Consider the following 19,428-nt stretch of genomic DNA (forward strand, 5'->3'; position numbering starts at 1 on the left):
TGCTTGCTGTCCTGCTGCCAGCCTGAACACAGCACAGCAAAGCACTGCACCTCCTTGTCTGGGTTTCCCCATGCAGCCATTTGCTCCTGGGAAAGTTGGGCAATAATATTAGTTGACAGGATGTCTACCATTCCACTAAAACCTGTTTCAAATCAGACAGTATTTTCAAAAGCGTTCAATGTTATAAAAAGCCCAACTGCACTATTTTCTTTAGGAAAGCAGGTTAAAAAAATAAACAATCAGAATGTTTCCATTCAAAGGGAAAAAATGGAACAAGTCCCTCCACAGATTTTTATGGAAAAAAAAACCAAAAAAAAAAAAAACAAAACAACAACAACAACAACAAAAAGCCCACAACACATTGAAAGCAAAGAAATGACATTTTCTAAAAAAAAAAAAAATCTTTGACAAGATGGCAGTAACTATCAAAATAGCATTACACAAAAAACTGATAAATGCATGTATTTCAGGGGTTGGATCAGAGACTGATGTCCTACTGGCTGGAAATATTCCTTCATTAGCCAGAAATTTTGTTTTGTTGCTATAGTTACTCTCACTACAAGTGGCCCTGACTAAGGCTGGAGGTATTTGTTACATAAAACCTCCACGCAACTACAGCCTTAAACTTCAGAAACTACCGGTCCTGTTTCAATCTCTATTCAAAAACCAAACTTGACATGCGTTAATGATGATTACTGTATACTCTGGAGAAGCAGTTTAATGGCACTATTAAACTGCTGCAAGCATAAGCAGCATTGTTCATAATACATACCGAAGCCGTTGTCAGTGCCAGAAGGAATTTAGAGGGACCATGCACAGAACAAGACACACAGTGACTTCCTCCCCAGCCAATTATGCTGTTAGCAGCAGCTGTCATGTACAAGAGAAAGTGGCAATAAAGTTTAATAACATTTGTTGAGAGGCCTTTGAATTTCATGGAAAAAATGCATGTAACGTACTTTGAAGAGCAGTTGGTAGGAAAGGCACATACTGAAGCACTACGATTTTTTGTTTTGCCAGTTGTTATTTTTATTTTTTTAATCAGCATAGTCTGATAAAGTTTAATTTCAGCAAGAAAAATACATGCTCTCTCCCTTGGCCTTTAATATATTCTAGCTTCACATTTTTGTTTTTCTTCTGGAAAATATTTTCAGCCATGTTACTATGTATATTATTGGAAAAGTGGCTTATAAGATCCCCAGTGGAAACAGAGATGACAAGTCCTCACTGCCTAAGGTAGCCAGTGGATGCTCACACTCAGCTACTATGTTCCAGTCAGATTCAGGCCATCTACACTATTCTCAGGTCTAATTTTTCCCCTACTTGAGTCAGGCATATCAGCTTTGCCAGAGTGGCTTTCCTTCTCTTTTGCTTGAAATCTAGACACTATGCTTTTTATTAAAAGGCCATCAGTCCAAAGAGATCCTGCTTGCAAGCAAAGATAAGCACTTACAAGTGCTGAGGACAGAAAATACAGTCCTGTTTGTATACTTGTTTTCCTGCAGTAAGCATCTCTCTCAGGTTGGAGTAAAGCCAATCACTAGTAATTTTTCTACTACAGTGCTGATGCAGGGCTATTTAGTTAACTTCTGCAGTGACAGATATAGCCTGTATGCTCCAAAGCTTAAGCTTCAAGCGATTCAAAAGTTACGGAAGGCTGGAAAGTCATATTTCTCCTGATTTTCCTTTTCCTTCCTCTCTCGCTGCTGACATGCTGTACTATTCTTAGAGTGCAGAACTCAGCGGTGCTAATTTCGGAGTTCACACATCAGAGGAAACACTCAGAATTTATTCATTCATTTGTGAGAACCTGTATATGGTTTTGTCCTTAATGATACAGAAACACACTTTTTTTTTTTTTTTCTCATTCGCAGCATCATTTGCAACCCATCTTGCAGCTTATTACAGCCCCATAAGTGCTGAAGAGCACATCTGCCCTACCCTGAAAGAAACATGATTTCCTTAAGGTGCCGTTTGGATGCAGAACTGCTTCACTAGTTCTTCCCTGTAATAACAGTACTCAGACTGACACCTAAAACCATGATATCTGTCCCTTCCACATCTTGCAGCTGATCCCAGATTAATGACATAGTCCATGTAGGCAAATAATGAGTACCTGCTGGAATACATCATTTGTGCATACTACTACCACCTTTTCCTGGTACTGCAATTTTACAATGCCTCCTTGCTTTACTATGTTAGAGAAAAAAGAACAAATTGTTGCTCAGTTACAATGCTGCTTACACCAAGAATTTCCAGATTCACAGTACATACTACTGTACTTGTAAAATGAGACACCAGCTCATGTGCACAGATCAATTACATGGCATCAGAATTGAATACTGCTGTATCTAAAAACGTAGTTTCTACTATCGAAAGTTTGCAGGAGAAAATCATCCAGTGTGAAGGCTGAAAAAGGGGCATATATTGGCTCCTCCCCTTATTTTTTTTCTCAAGTGGACTTAAAAATGAAACCTCTTTCCAGCTGGCATTTCTAAACTGACAATGTAGAGCCCTTTGACACTGTTTATACCCTTGGCAACAAAGGAGATTCCAAACACTTCCATCTGCTTTAGCACTACAGGAACAGCAGAATGTACCATCTAGTTTAGTAACAAAAGAACTTTTCCTGACTGAAAGGCAATTCAGTATATGCATCCTGATTCCAATGGGCAGTTTTATGTGAATGAGTCCTGATGCAAAAAACAAACGAACTCACCCTCTCCAAGCAATAATCTCCCAACATAGGAGTGCACAGCTCTGAACAAGCCTCTCCACACAAGAGAGCCACAGCTCTGGAAAGTAGGGGGTGTGTGATCATCCATCACAGAAACACATCCTACTGGAGGTGTAGGAAAAGCACAGATTAAAGCCCTCCCACACTGATCAAAAGTCCTCCCAAGGGTGAGATCAGCACAGCTGGTTGGTGGTGGCATGAACCATCTCAAGTGGGAACCCACTTAGATACACAGGAACATTCCCACATAGGAACACTGTTTCCACTCACCAGTGGTTTCACCAGGTGTCTTTGTTTGTTTTAACCCAATACATTCCATAGAATCATAGAATAACCTGAGTTGGAAAGAACCCACAAAGATCATCAAGTCCTATCCCAGGCTCCATGCAGCATCATCCAACACCCAAACCCCATGTCTGAGAGCACTGTTCAACTGTCCCTTGAACTCCAGCAGCTCAGAGCTGTGCCCACTGCCCTGGGCAGCCTGTTCCATGCCCACTGCCCTCTGGTGCAGCCCTGCCCCCAACCCCCAGCTGCCCTCCCCTGACACAGCTCCATGCCGTTCCCTCAGCCTTGTTGCTGTCACACAGAGCAGAGCTCAGTGCTGCCCTCCGCTCCCTGTGAGGAGCCACAGCCGCCATCAGGCTTCCCCTCAGTTCCTCTGTTCTGGGCTCAGCAAACCCAGGGATCTCAGCCCCTCCTCATTCATCTCGCCCTCTAATCTGCTCACATCTTTGTAATATGCTCTTCTACTGTGGGGCCCAGAACTGCACATAGTGCTTGAGGTAAGGCTGCAGAGTGGGAGTTTTGCAAGGATCTTTAAGCCTCAGGCACTTCTCAGCACTAGCATGTATTTGGTTTGTGTTACCCAGGAGAACCTTCAGCATTTTTCTCATCTGCTACCTTGCCCTGGTTACCACAGACTGCTTTGCTCATCTAACTTGCAGTCACAGTCAATGTTTAATCAAAGAGATGCTAAGGGCAGCCTATGGGTTCCATAAGACCCAAGATTGCAAGACCAAACAGCTGGGCAGATGGCCCTAATAGGCCCATGTCCCCACAATGGCTCTGCCAGCAGTGCCCTGAGGAGCTGGGCTGCAGATCCCTGCGGGAAGTATTTCCAGCAGCACAGATATCTGCCATGCAACTGGCACTCCCCTGCACACAACAGCTGTTTTAAGAGGGTCTCGCATCTGGTGCACATCTCTTTTGCAGCATAATCTGGCAGGAAGCACCCTCCTTGTGGGTCAGGGCACCAAGCACACAAGGCTGGAGGTGGGCAGAGGGCACACATTCCTCTCAAGTGCCATTTTTGTCACCCACTGTCTAAGCAACCTCTCCAAACACTTCCTCTGCAAATAATCAAGAGAGGGTTGAAGGAGGCTCACTAACCTTAAAAAGACAATCCCTACTTTTCCCACTTAAACAAATTTATTAAACCACACAGTTGTTTTTTTTTTCTGTCCCACGCATCAAATATCTAATTCTTGAACAGGACAGAACAACAGTTTGGGTAAATCACAGGGTCAGAGGCATGGCTTCCTCCTTTAACTGGTCATACAGCTCCCCTGCAGGCCTGCAGAAGGACCAACTGGCTGCTCTTCTGTTCATCAAATGCATTGCAGTGGCATGCCATATTCTCAGCTGGGCTCAGAGCCCTACTGTGCAGTATGTTCTACCAACACCTGGAAGACAATGACTTTGTTCTGAGAAAATGCAGGAAAAACTACCAAATAACTTCAAATCATTGCAAGTGCTCAGATGGCCAGATTCCAGAGGAAAAAAGATATGCAGGAGTCCTTTCACTATGAATTTCAGTGCAACTGCTTACTGCTATGATCCTCACTCGAGGTGCTAGTTACCAGCCTCCTCACAGTTCTCCAGCTGATAGAGACATATGGAGCAGAGGTCACTGCATTCATTTCTCAGCCTGTTAGACTTCCAGCAGTTCATATTTCCAGGAGAGATATACAGCAAGAACTTTGCTAATGACACTGGATTAGATCACCTAGCTCTCCATCCTCACATTTGTCCTTCTTCCAAAAATACGGTCATAAGACGAATTTATTCCTGAACTACATACATAATAGAAAACTTCAAGCTAAGCTACAAATGAATAAGGCAAAGATTAAAATGACTCACATTATCTGTTGTTTTGGGTTTGGTTTTTTGGTTGTTTTTTTTTTCTTTTTTGATAAAATGTTCACATACTGAGGAATATGTCTGAATGTTTTTATATTTAAAGGCATGATGATAATGCAGAACTTCTACACTGCAGTCTCTCCATTATAGTGTCTCCATTCATTGCTTTCTTTACTAAAGAAGACGAAAATATTAAGTAACACGAATATTGACTAATATTGAATAATATGACTGTGTCTGCTTACATACTGGGTTCTGCAGACGTTAATATTGTCAACAGAAGCAGAAGCAGACTTACCACATAAGAAGCAATTACTACTAGTGACTGAAAGAGCGAGGAGCAAGGCTTTCTCTGTTTTCAGATGGCAAAAACATTTGTGACTGAAAAATTGCTATGCTTAGTTTCTGTTTCCCGATGAGTTCTTTAGAAAGTCTAAATACTTTTCGTTCCCTTTTCTTTTCACAGAAAATAATAAAAATCAATCTCTTTTGTGCTTTTCTCATTAGATAAACACTCCTAGGACCTTACAATAGAAATCACTCAAGTCTGGAATTTCCAGCTGGATACGAAAAAAAACCCCTTTCTCATCTGTAGAAAAACACAGCCTGACTGCATTGCAAACTTCTTGGAAAGCCATTTACTACATCAAAGAGCAATTTGCTACGTATGACACCCATGCCTTTATCTACCTAAGCATCTGTTGCTTTCCAGCAACAGTCATTCTCAGTGTACACTAATAAAGGTGATGTTCTTTGTTCCAAAAAATAAATTCTAACCTAAAAATGAGACTTCTGTTCACCCTTCCATTTTCAAAGGTTTCAGTAAAAACAGAACTCTCTGGTAAGACAGAGAAAACCAACATCTATTCCTGTATACCTTTGGTGATTGGCTTCTGGGAACCTCAAGCAGCACTCTGAGATTATCAGATCTGCATGTTTGACAACATACTTTGTTTTCCTTTTCCTCTCCTTTTCCTTCCAGATACACAAAGATGAAAAATAGCCAAACAAGGGCATCTTGCTCTCTCCTTCATATCTACAATTGAACAGTCTCAAAAGTATTTAGTTCCAAAAGGCTGTCACTATGATGTCAGCAGAACCTGATATCTTCAGGTTTACTAGCTGCTAGTAAATGATGGCATCCTATGCAGCCTCCCCACGAAGCCTGGCAGCAGGTAAAGCCCGGAGCTTCTCAGGTCCTCATTCTGGTTTCCATCACCCAGCTCTGCCTCTGGGGTTCACAAAAGTGCCTAGCAGAAACACAGTGATCCCAATCACCAAGCCCCTCCTCACCCGTGTGAATCCACGTGTGAACAACATAGATGAATTCCAGTCAGTAGAGTTCCTGGTGGCAACCTCGCTCACTGCTAATCCTCATCAACATGCACCTGCTATTTTTCAATACACTCTGGCATTCAACATAGACAGTCAGGGCTCCTAAACACTTCCTTTGAATATAAAGCAGAACACCCTACAGCCATTGGAAAGAAAATGACATTTAGCAAGGAGAAAAGTGTGCGGGGGCAGGAACTGATAGGGCAGAATATACAACACATCGAAGTGAGCCAGTAGGAACTGAAAAACATCCAACTTCCTATTCTGATAGGGAACTAATGGAAAGGAATTAATTTTGAATAGATGAATACAAAACTGACATTTTGCTCTTTCAAAAAGCAGCTGTGCAGAATGGTCAAAAATTATTCTGTTGAGGCTTGACCCTTGAAAGAAGCACACATTTTAAGATCCATGAATGAGTTCACTAGTTATTACTATCACAAAGTGGCTTAAAGATTTTATTTTCCTCTAGCTTATCAGTAGTTACTAAGCCTTAAACAAAATGTTAAGGACAACGAGCACACAGCAGGAATCAACGGGGAAGCCCACAGAATCTGAGCTCGAAATCTAAAACACAAAGTTAGTGACATTTCCTTATGGAATTTCCTGCTTTTATACAAATAAATCGCTCTTAAGTACAGAACCTTGTGTATAGTGTCTCAAATCATACTCCTGCTTTCTGAAAGTGATGCCTATGCCTACGTATCCGCAGAACTTGGGTTACTTCACCAGTGCCAAAAACAGTATTTGGAAGCCCTGTTGCTCTCTACAAAGATCTTAAATGAACTGCAACAGCAATCATTTACTCTTAGGTGGAAGAAAAAAAAAAATTCTTAGAAATCTTTTTTTCTTTTTTTCTTTTTTTTTTTTTTTTCCTCCAAAGGAAAGACTCAAACTGTTGCTTTTAAAACAGCATGGCTCTTTCCTTTCACACTCTACCAAGAAAGCAAGTCTGCAGTAGGTTTCCTCTCTAAGTTCTGTCAAATGCCTTTTATTAATTTTCTGAAACCTGTACTGTGTGGGCATGGAAGTATCCCCAGGTATCACTGAATATCTCCATAAAATTGTAAAATGAATTGAGACGTACACTAACACATGGCATACACAGACACAAACTAGACAGGGGGATATTTATTCCCACTACACTAAATTGGCAGATGGAAGACTATCATGCTCATCTACTGAATTTCTGTCTTAGGTAAGATTGTCATCCTTAGAAAAGGGTGCATGTATTTCTTTAAAATCCACCAGAAGGGGAATCTGATCTTGGATAACATAAAAGTACTTTCTGTTTCCTTCTCATACAAGAAAAGAAAATTATCCTGGGCAAAAACCAAACCCAAACAAGCTAAAGGTGTGGAAATAAATCCAAAGTAGAAATAAACCTAGATTCCTAGTTCTAAAATTCTTCCAGCTTTAAGTATGTTACCACTAATAAGAGCCAGGAGACTAGCTTAAAGATTTTCTTTCATATATTTGGCATACAAATGCTCTGTATCATTCCCACTTCCCCAGAGTACAGTAATGATTATTGCAATATATCACTTGTTTTTTTTTTAATGTTAATTTTACTGAAACAAAAACAGAACCTAACAAACCAACAAAAGCAAATGTTAGGGGTTAGTACAGCAAAAACTCAACGTAGAACAACCCTTCTGATATATCTCCTTCTTGTTCAAGTGAATCATAGATGCCTAAAATGTTTTGTATTCTTATAGCACAGATGGGTCACATCATCCCAAGAACATACTCCTCTCTTTTTATTACTACTCTGTACTGTCACCTAAGGCATCAATACAGAAAACATTTGTGGGTTACTCCCATGAACCACGGTGCGAACACACAAGTACAAGAAGTCAACTTACAAAGCTCCACCCTCAGAGTTTTGAATATTCCAAGACTTGTGTAACATGATTATGTGCTACAGAAAAATATGAATTTATTGCTGCTTTAGATCCTCAGGCCTTGTGTCCTTGAGGAGTTCAGAATACTATACAATATTCTGAGAATTTTAACAAGCTGTTTTTATCACCATTGCTGCTCACAAGATGTACCAGGCTTCATTGCCTCTTGCATAATGATGAAATGGAATCATATAAACATGATGATCTGATCCTCTAAAGCCATGCTTTGAAAGCGAAGTGAGGCCACCACCACTTTCAGGAGAAAAGTGGTAAAACAGCACAGATAGTTGAGAAGGGGCTACAACTATGCTGACATAAAAACTGTAATACAGACTAGGTATAACACAAAGGTTTACAAACCAGCAATTTAGGGACAATTGACTCCTTATTTTCCATGAAGACTAAAGGCAGAAAGACAATTCTAATTTATGGTTTGTCAATAAGTAGTACTTCACCAGTGTCCCAAAGACGTTGCCCAAAGCAAGCATGAATTGTTTATTTTCAACATAAAATACATAGCCTAAGAAGTAATAGAAAAACTGGAGATGACACATCAGTAATGCACTTGAGATCTTGATTATATGCTGTTGGCTTTGTTTGTTTATTTTGCAGTGAGCAGAAGCACCTGGTCAATGACATCACTTACATATCACATAATTGCTCTCTCAACAGTAAGTCTGCAACGGACTATCACATATAAATCTTGCCAGAAGATTACTTTACATGTCCTTAATAAAATCAGTACAGTAATGATGAAGTCAAGGACACTTGCTGTCAGTAGACCACTTACAGTCTAGAAGATGACTGTATTTCGAAGGCCGGCCATAACAAACACCCCCTCCAAAACAACAAAAAAATGCTTTCTGCTAAAACATCATCACTAGCAATTCACCAGGCAAAATTTACTTCACTTTATTGGTAGTATCCAGGATACATATTTAATATCTCTTGCCTTCTGAGTGCTTTGCACTACACTTACAGTAATTGCTTCTGTAGCATCAAGTACATTGACAGAACAAAAGCATCTGCAACTGACAGCTGTACTGCTATCAAACCGCAACCCACCTGCCTCTTTTTGCCTAATTCTCTGTTATTTCTCTTTACAATGAGTTTTGAGACTCTGTAAGCACAGTTGTGATTTATAGCTTAGGAAGAAAAGGTATATTCAAGCCTATTCACTTAAAAGCATTGCAACTCAGGAGTCAAATGTACAACTGCTGTGAAGATGGGATCATTTAACAAAACATGCACAGTCACACTGGGCAGTGACTAGAAATTGCTGGAAGTTATGCCTTAAGACTGTAGTGTAGGGTTCCATGTAGGAGGGGAAAAACAAGCCAGCAAACAACAGAAAAGGTTCAGATAAGTAGTCCAGGATCCATTACACAGCAAAAGAGCATCAGTAAAATTGATAGCCTATTTCCAGCTTTCTAACAATTGTTTTGTTTTCCAGTGCTGGAAGCCTAACCAAGTACAACTAAAAGATGACCTAAGACCAAAACAGTCTCTGAAAGAGTGGGAGAGTCAGAATGATAAAACCAATTTTACATTAGTAAAACAGGAAGTAAAGAACATATCATCCAGTCTTTGTGGTAACTTCTGCAGGCTATCAGACCTATGAGACTTCTGCACAGAACATTCTGCGAGATGCGAATACAGGCTTTACAAATGGAAATCCTTTCTTTCTAAATAAGCAATGCTTAATTTTAAGTAGATCATCTGAGGGATGCAAGAGATGCTCACTAACATTATCTCTTCCAGGTAAAAGATCAATCCTTAAGACAAGCCTGGGAGAGTAATCTCAGCTGATCCCATGTGAAACACTGACCTTTGAGTTAGAAAATAATCAAAGGAATTCATCTTAAGAAGGACTTATAATTATCAGCATCACTGACCTACATGGGAAATACCTGAAGCTAGCAGAATTCTTTCCTCCTGAACATACTTGAGATTGTGGTGGACTTGCATTCACTGACTTATTTTAAGAGCATACCAACAACAGCAGGATACAAAAACATAAGGCTTTTTTCTAGGCACACTGCTTCTGTAAGAGTCAGCCATTTATCAGGAAATATCTCCCACGTAAAGACTGCTATTATCTCTATTTTGCAGACAACACCAAGTTGGGAGGGAGAGTTGATCGGCCTGAGGAAAGAAGGGCACTACAGAGGACCTGGATAGACTGGATCAATGAGCCAAGGCAATCTGTATGAGTTTCAATGGGGCCAAGTGTAGGGTCCTGCATTTTGGTCACAACAAGCCCAGGCAACCCTACAGGCTTGGGGAGGAGTGGCTGGAAAGTTGCCTGATGGAAAGGGACCTTGGTGTACAGTCAGCTGAATATGAGCCAGCAGTGTGACCAGGTGGTAAAGAAGGCCAATGGCATCCTAGCTTGTATCAGGAATGGTGTGGTGAGCAGGACTAGGGAAGTTACCCTGCCCCTGTACTCGGCATTGGTGAGGCCTCACCTCGAGTGCTGTGTTCAGTTTTGGGCACCTCAGTACAGAAAGGACATTGAGGTGCTGGAGCAGGTCCAAAGAAAGGCAACGAGGCTGGTGAAGGACTTGGAGAATATGCCCTAGGAGGAGAGACTGAAGGAACTGGGGCCATTTAGTCTGGGGAAAAGGAGGCTGAGGGGAGACTTTATTGCTCTCTTCCAACATCTGAAAGGTGCTTACAGCAACAGCGGGGTTGGTCTCTTCTTACTGGTGACAGAACGAGGGGAAATGGCATCAAGTTGCTCCAGGGTAAGTTCAGGTTGGATATCAGGAAACGCTTCTTTACAGAAAGGGTTGTTAAGCACTGGAATGGGCTCCCAGGGAGGCGGTTGAGTCACCATCCCTGGATGTGTTTAAAAACCATTTGGATGTGGTGCTCAGGGACATGATTTAGCAGAGGATTGTTAGTTAGGGTAGCATGGTTAGGTCGTGGTTGGACTCGATGATCTTTAAGGTCTTTTCCAACCTGAGTGATTCTATGATATTATCTTTTTCAGCAATGGTAAATATGACATACATACTATGTATTTTGGTTGACCCCACCTTGCAATGTTTCCAACCTAGGTAGTTCCCATTCTTCCTCTATCTAGTCTTTTCCTGTCTTGCTTGAAGATACATTCAAGTGCTCAAATTCAGTCATTTACAGTCAGACTGTAATGTAATGTACTTGTTACAACACACAGTTTTTCAAGCAATAGTGCTCTAAGTACATTTTTCTTGTAGTGCTTTTGGATATTCAGCTGTTCTTTAACATTCTGCTCCAATGGCTAGATCCAAAACATTCAGTTCACCCCTCACTGTTCTGAGGGTCTAGTCTTTCTATCTCTGCTCACTATGCACCACACAGAGCACTGAACTGTCAAGTAAATGTGTAAGTTTAAGCACTTCATCAAGGGGCACTTCCAGACATATTTAGGTCAGTCTTATGGGGCTCACACCAAAGAAAGTTGCATGTTAGCTCAGCAATGCAGCATAGAGAACCACTCTAACCAACTATGTGATTCTGAATTACTATTTCTTTAAAATACATACTGAAACAATTCAATGGAAAAAAAAAGTAGGAGCAAACTCATCTTAATTATATACAGCAAGAGACCAAGGAAACAGTAGATGTTTGGGCTGAGAACTTAATTTTTATGTGTTATTTTTATGTATTATTCTCTCTTTTGTTTAGGGCATACATTCAGGTAATACTTTCATGTTTTGCCTTGTATAGTGCTCTAAGGTCCCTTAAAGCAGCTTTCATCTGCTTTTATTGGCATATCGGTACATGCGATCAAACTATGTATCCAAGAAGAGTTGTCATTAGTAAAGGAACACTCAGACACCAGATTACACAGTTGCCTGGTTCTTATCAATGAGAACTGGGAAGAATATTCAACCACTTTTAAATATAGCTTTAAAATAATGCAGTAGAACTTGCCTGTACCATTTACATGAGGTAATCTATAGTTATTTCATGCAGTAGTTCAACATACCACAATTTTCCTTCCAGGCAGTTAAAACTAGAGCTACATAATAGCATCAGCTCTCTCTCCCTACAAAGAAGTTTCACAATGAGTAGAGCTCTCCTATCACAAGCTGCACTTAGATCCTTTTTCAAAGACTGAAACAGTTGCAATACTTGGTATATTTAAACTGTATATTTATATTATGTATATTATTTTTGCTTCTCCCTCCACTGGATTTCTGTTGTTCTTTTTTAATTTTCATTTTTATAAATGCTTTTTTTTTTCTTTCTTGCAACTCTAACATTGTTTCTCCATTCTCTCACTCATCAGTTGGTGGGTTTAGAGAAAGACTCACACAGACAGGCTACTCAGAGCAGCTGAACACAAAGCCAGCCTTGCTCCTGTACCCTAGCATATCTGTAAATGAGCCCCTCTGCTAGTTGTGTTACATGAAACACCACATACAACAGCAAAAGAGCACACATTCTAGCAACTCTGCATCTAGGAGTAGATATGAACCTGTGGTTTTCACTGTTACACTTCTCACAGAAACAAACCATTCTGCTTTTCCTTGCAAGTTTTTTTCTATGAAGACTGGCACTGAGAAGCAGAGGAGATGTTATTTCCTGCTTTAGAGAAATCAGATTGCCAGACATCACAAAGCAATCTACCTAGCAGCCCTTCAAGCTGACTATGCACACCATGTTTTCTTTGTTCTGACCTCCTCCTGAAACATAGATTATGAGTATTAGAGAAAGGATCCCAGACTTCTACCAGTTGCTTCCCCTCATATTGCAAATATTCTGTTTATCATAGAACCAGTTTCTTCTTTCTCACCCACCCACTGCCTTAGCTGTCTTCGAGTGTCCATAGTGGAAATAGTGGAAAATTCTTGCTCCAGGAAATCTGTGCTGGTTGAAACCTGGTTTTAGGCAGCCAAACCATTTTTTCAATGACACATTATTACAGTTTATGACACTCAGCTGCTCTTTTCCCCCAGTTGTGTTACTGCAGCAAATTGTGTCATATATGAAAATCAAACCAATGGTCAATATATGAATGATATTTTCTCTTTAACCAGGAAGTTCACCAAATTAGAAAACAATTCTTAATACAGACATCATCATAGGTGTCTCAAACTCATTCCTCTACATGTGAAAAGTGATGTATAGAAATGTACAGGAATGTATGTAGAAGAAAATACCATCAGCACAATACCAAAAGGCAGACAGCAGAAAAAGCAAGCAAACACAAGGATTACTATATAAAGACCATGAACACACACACACACACAAAAATACACTGAGCCTCACATATTTTAGCTTTACAGTATACCTACATGCAGAGTAACATACTAGTAGCACCTGATTTAACAGGCTTCTGATGTATAACCAAGAAGAAAAGAACTAGTTAGCATCATTCCCAAGTGGATGCACCACATAAGAAAATGTGTAATAACTCTTACCTAAAGCTTTCTGGGTACTCAACAACAGCCATGTTGATAACTTCCAGTGCATGCTGATAGTGCTTCTGAGCTGAAAAGAGGAGGGCCAGTAGATGTAGTGAGTTCATGTCATCTTTGCACAGCTGTAGTGCTTCCTGAAGATATTCTATAGCATCAGAAATCTGGAAGGAAATGGGGTAGACACAAAAAGAAAACATTTTTCTCCTTCAGATATTCCCAAAGATAAGAGCAAATATAGTCATTTGAAATTCTGAAAAAATCTTATTTGGGCATCTTATGAGGAAGAGTTCTACTATCTGAACAGCCTGCCAAAATTAACAGGCTGCATTGCTTGAGAAAACCCACACATTCTAGCAAAAAGTCTGCAGCATTATTGAATTACTGCTTATGAGCAGGAGCAGCAGTCTAGACCCAATTAATCCATGGTGCTTTTACACTGTAAAAACACGCTACAAGGGCCCAACTCTCAACTCCATCTTCTAGGATGGGCAGATGCCACTTCAGCAGCGTGACAGCATTACAAATGTTAGCAGCGTTTTGTTTCTTTGTGATTTGGTTCAGGCACATAAAAATTAAGTAGAAGTGCTTAAAAGTATAAGAAGCAAGATTCAAAATACGACCAGAAAAATAAATATCAGCTAGGTGAAGAGTAGTCCAGACACATCAGTGGCATGTCTTTTAGAATCAAGTCCCTTTGGCAGAAAACCTAACATCTGTAACGAATGCATTTATATCACAAGATCTTAGTGACCAAGTAACTTCAGCTATATATTCAAAAAGGAATTTTTTAGTAGATCTTTTTTCTTTGATTACCAGTAAGTTTTACATAGAGAATTTTCCTCTAGTTTGGAAATTATTCTTATTTGCTTCTTTCCAGATCTGTGCTTGGCCCTGAAAGCTTGCAGAACAATATACAGGTTTCTTCTTCTGGCCTGGCATAACACCAATGCAAAATTCCCACCACCTCCCCAGTTCACTCAGGAGAAGAGGTTGCACATAACAATGGAGAGCAGCCATTGCACTGCCTGCAGTCACAACAGTCTGTGGAACATCTAGATCCAAGACATACCTCTGAGAGACCAGTCCATATTTTGTTCATGCAAATATCCAAATGACTTTTCACTCTTACTGCACTTAAGCAAGCAAAAATACTTAACTACAGTAATTACTGGTGCCTTCATGCAAGCCTGCAGATAAGTGATTGATCCACAGACATAACCCCAAACTGGCATCTGGTGACACTGCTGAGCATCCTGGCCTAGGTTCAGGTTTGGATATACGACTGAGTTCTCGGCTTTAACGAACTACTGTCTGTCATGTGCTATTGTAGCCTACTGCAAAGCTAGAGTAAATATATTGACTGAAATCATCAATGATTCTTCAGCAGCTTCCTAGGACACTTCTTCATTACTATGTAAAAATGCTGTCAATGACAAGAGAACTTGGATGCACGACAACAGATGGGAGACTGTTGTAGGTCCAGGTCTGCCAGTCCATGAAGGTGTTCAGGAGGTGTTCACCAGAGATGTATAAATCTGGCTTGCTAAAATAAGACTGCCATCAAGACTTTCATTACCCCCAGGTCTAAAACAAACAAACAAACAACAAACCAGAGGGGGTCTTGAGCAACCTGTTCTAGAGTTGCAGGAAATGACAGGTTTTGGACATTAGTCATGCTGCCTGACCCCTAACTATTCTAACTTAAGCCCCCCAAAAATCCTTAGCCCTGTAACACCATTAGTAGCCTACAGTTCTCCTGCTGCAGTGGTCAACACCAGTAAAAAAAAATACCCTTTAATAATTTCAGGATATTCTTTTCAACTACAGGAAACACACAATAACAACTTTCAACAAAACAGTCACAACAAAATTTAAACTGCATTTCTAGAACAATAAAAACAAGATATTTGGCAGCAGCAAACACAAACTTCTTTTGAAAAGTAGAGATCATTGATCTATCGAAGAAGCCAAAGCTTATTTATTTAAGTAACTATGTAATATGAGAAAGATGGAAGCTGGCAGCACAGATGGCGCTCTGAAACTCAGAGGTAGGCTGCCAGTTTAAATTCCCCACAAGTGCTACGCCTTAAAGTAATCCTATTTCAGCTGGACAGCAAGTCCAAGTGGAGCCAGCAATTAGACCATTCTACCCTTCTCTGATTCGTCTTTCCATTAATAAATATACCACATCTATTCTGCATGGCACACAGGTACGTTCAGATCACATCGATCAGGAAGCAAAAATACTGCAGCAAGCCAGAAATAGCATCCTGCAGCACTAATAAAATACTGTGGATTGTTTAGACTGCCTCTTATAATAGGCTTTATTTTGATAATGCTACATGCTTCCTTAAAACCATTTGGAAGTTATAACTGTAGGTATAAAAAGGAAAATAGTATGATGTTTTTCTACCATTTCACAATGGTAGAATGCACCTACATATTGAGAGTGCTAAATGAAATAGCATCTCATAAGTATTTGATCCAAATGAGTTTTCAAACCTTACATTTTCATATCAGTTGTGAGTTGCAATTAATTAACCACTAAAGCTATCCCTTTCCATCTGCCTTTATAGTACAAGGATTAGAGAAAAGAGAAAGCTTCACTGACAGTCAAGAATGTTTGCTCAAAACAGACCTGCTGCACACCATCAGAAAGCAAGCATGAACAAATCTGTGAGCTATGTTAGAACTTAATTCTTGCTGCAAGTTGTTCTTCATCACTGGAAAAATCAAGACCTTGACAGAAAAGCTGCATGTTGCTCTTCAGCAGAGAAGGCCTTAGCAGGTCTGGGACAAAGAACAGAGCTATCCCCGTTAGCAGCCACTAAATGGAAACAGAGCTCCTCTCCTGAGGCAAACAAAAGCTAACACATTTGCCCCTCCCTGGAACCAGAATAAAAACTGCAGAGAAAACAACTGAAATGCTTTCTCTGGTATTCATAACTCCTGTTTCTGTTTTTTATATACTGGAAGGAAGGCAGTAGGTGTTTTCTGGATATTGCCACTTGAAACTTCGGGTCTGCTGGCAGCCCACAGACGAAATTGATAAGTGAGACCTCTAATTCTCAGCTGCTGGCCCTGGCTGTCTTTGCCTTCCTATTTTCATGTAAAGAAAGGTCAAATCAAATATTAAAATGGTATGAAAACCCATGTGTTGTTTTCATGTATCTGGTACTGATTTACATGGCATTTGAGGTTAAAAAAAAAAACACACAACACAGAACACCATCCCCAAAAGGAGAATGGAATCAGCACTTAAAATTAACATGAGCTCTGACTCTCTAGAGTCATTTCCATAGAAACTGGCCTGCTAAAAAAGCAAGGCAAGGCATTAAAAATCAGTCAGCTTTAAAATCTTCAGGCTACCTTGTTTGTGCTGATCCACATTCTGTTACCACAGAAACAAGAGAGGCAGCTGAACCAGCAGCCCAGAGCTGGGAGCCTGGCTTGTCTACTGGCCTGGCCAGTGGTCATCAGACTGATGATCCAGATGTACCTGGAGAAACCCACCTCAGCACCAGCTAACCTCAGAGTGATGGCACTGTCACATAAGGAGAAAATCAAAGTGAGACTCTCGTCACAGAGGATGGAATTTTACTATATTTTGCTGAAAAATCCACTGTAAAATGCCTTGGGGCTGACCCAGACTCTCTGAGAATTGTTGGAGTCCTTCCAGTTACTCTGCTCTTTAAGACACAGTCCACACCATGAACATCAAGCATGACGCCGTCTTTCATTCTGGTTGATCATAGTATTCAACATCCAACTCCATGAAAACTTTCTATAACCACTCCCTTTCTTGCCGCATTCTCAATGTGTTTTGGAGGGAGGCTTATATTTTTCCATTTCTCCCTCCATGTGCCCAGTGCTGGCAGATGGCTGACTGCTATTGGAAATATTTTAGTCTTCCAAGGAAGATGATGGCTCAAACTTTATTCAGCACTCTACCAGTCATCTGCCTCTTTTGCTTTGTTCCATGAAAATGCTCTCTTATTTATGCAAGCTGATATCTAGATTTTTCATACAGGTAAGGTATGAAATTGACCACTTATTGACCTTGGCTATGGAAACAAAAAGGCTGATTGCTGAGGTATTATCAGATATTATCTTGTGTATGGTACTGCAGCATAGCCTGATGGAAACCATACCTGTGACATTCAATAGTTAATACAACCTATCAAAAAAAAAAAAGGTATCATTTATCTTTCAGTTAATCAGAAGGATAATATATTAGATACATTAAATAATTAAGCATATTAAAAACACATTACCAAATTTTTATCATTGAGTAAACTGGCAAAAGAAGAGTATGATATTTTACAGCAGTCTAAAAATAAAGATATCTCAGGTATCTCCCTCTCTCCAAGCACGCGTTAAAGATTTATATCTCACTAGATGGGGAAGAGCAAGAGCAACATAGCAGGGCTCAGGCTGACACTACATAACACACTTAGATCACCCAGCTAGGGTAGCAGAGGCCACTGGCAAAACATCAAGGATAAGAACATACAGGTGAGGAAGACATAGGAGAAAGTGAACATAAGGACAAGAGTTTGAAGGAAAGAACGAGGGGGGGGGGGGGGAAGGGTAAAGAATAATGAAAAGATGAACATGAAACAGCACTGTAAAAAAAAAGGCTATAACTGGAGAAAAAGAAAGCATAATGAGTTAAACTGCAATAGTCCAGTAAAGAGAAGAAAGAACAAATAACCATGAAGATCTCTTTTACTTTGAATATTTGTATTTTTATTCTCAGCAGCAGTTGAAAAGCTGTAATGCTTTTACTCTGGGCAAGAAGCGAAAGGGGAAGCAAATCAAACAACATCCCTGTGAGGCAGAAGCTGTGGGAGAAAGAGGGGTAGCTGGGTATTTTTAAACCAAAGACCCTGAGCAAACTGCATCATAAAGCAGGCAGTAGGCTGATGACAACGTTAAGTAAGCCATTTTAATTATCCTTTCTTATTGCAAGCTTCCTCACAACACAGCGCTCTCATTAAAGGGTTACAAAAGCGACATTATCAAGAGCGTGCTCTCCTGGAACAATTAGTTTAACCTAATGAACACACAACTCCCTTAATTATCTCAGGAAAGTAAAAAGGATCCAACTTTTTGACTCTGGACGCAGCAAGCAGAAAGCCTGCCAAAGAAGGAAAAGGCCATGAAATATCAAATCTAGCTAGAAGAGCATTTAATAAATAGAGACAACTCTAATAAAGTCTTTGGCTTTTAAAAAGAAGGGACAGAGAAATAAGATGGTGCAGTGTATTTACTGATCAGTGTAATGTTTATGAACTAACACCTGCAGCAGCATTCAAATGCCAACTAATCCCACTCACTGCAGAGCTCCAGCACCCGTCAAAGTCTAACGCTGAATGTGCCCAAGTATGGAATAAACCAGCGCCCAGTGCTGAGAACGCGAGATCTGGTGTGATACAGAACCAGGCAGTAACAAGAGCAGCCTGTGGCAGGACGCAGCATGATATCCAGAGTAAATACCTCTCACTCAGCCTACCCAGACAAAGTTGCTCAGAGTGGGAACGGCACCACCCAGAAGTTAGGGCTAAAAACACTGGGAACGATATTCCCAGGGGTCACACGCACTGTGGAATTACTGCTTTAAAAAATAAAAATCTTACACAAACAAATTCTGATTGTTACTGACTACTAATGAAGGTAGGAATGAACCCTGTCTAGCATGGCTTGATCTTGTACAATGACTGTCCTTCTCCCACCTTCTTAATGCCTCAGTGGTTGCTAATTATTGCACATACCTGTCTGACAAGAGCCAGCTGCAGCGATAAGTAGAGGATGATTTGGTGATCGTCTCGGTCCAATTCCCGTGCTCTTTAAGAACACAACACAAAAAGAAAAGTGACTGTTAGATTGTACTTTC

General features: G+C 40.3%; 1 protein-coding gene across 3 annotated transcripts in view; it reads right to left on the bottom strand.

Moving 5' to 3' along the window:
• The window catches only part of TTC7A (tetratricopeptide repeat domain 7A), a 161,456-nt gene that overhangs the window by 72,280 nt on the left and 69,748 nt on the right, over window positions 1-19,428 (bottom strand). For all 3 annotated transcript variants that reach the window (XM_048935088.1, XM_048935087.1, XM_048935089.1), the window contains 2 exons: window positions 19,307-19,379; window positions 13,533-13,693 (listed from right to left, as the gene is read on the bottom strand). In XM_048935088.1, coding sequence (XP_048791045.1) covers window positions 13,533-13,693; window positions 19,307-19,379 — 234 coding nt within the window. The remainder of the gene's footprint in view (window positions 1-13,532; window positions 13,694-19,306; window positions 19,380-19,428) is intronic.

Source organism: Lagopus muta, chromosome 2 (genome assembly GCF_023343835.1).
Source record: "Lagopus muta isolate bLagMut1 chromosome 2, bLagMut1 primary, whole genome shotgun sequence".
In the NCBI taxonomy this organism is placed as follows: domain Eukaryota; kingdom Metazoa; phylum Chordata; class Aves; order Galliformes; family Phasianidae; genus Lagopus; species Lagopus muta.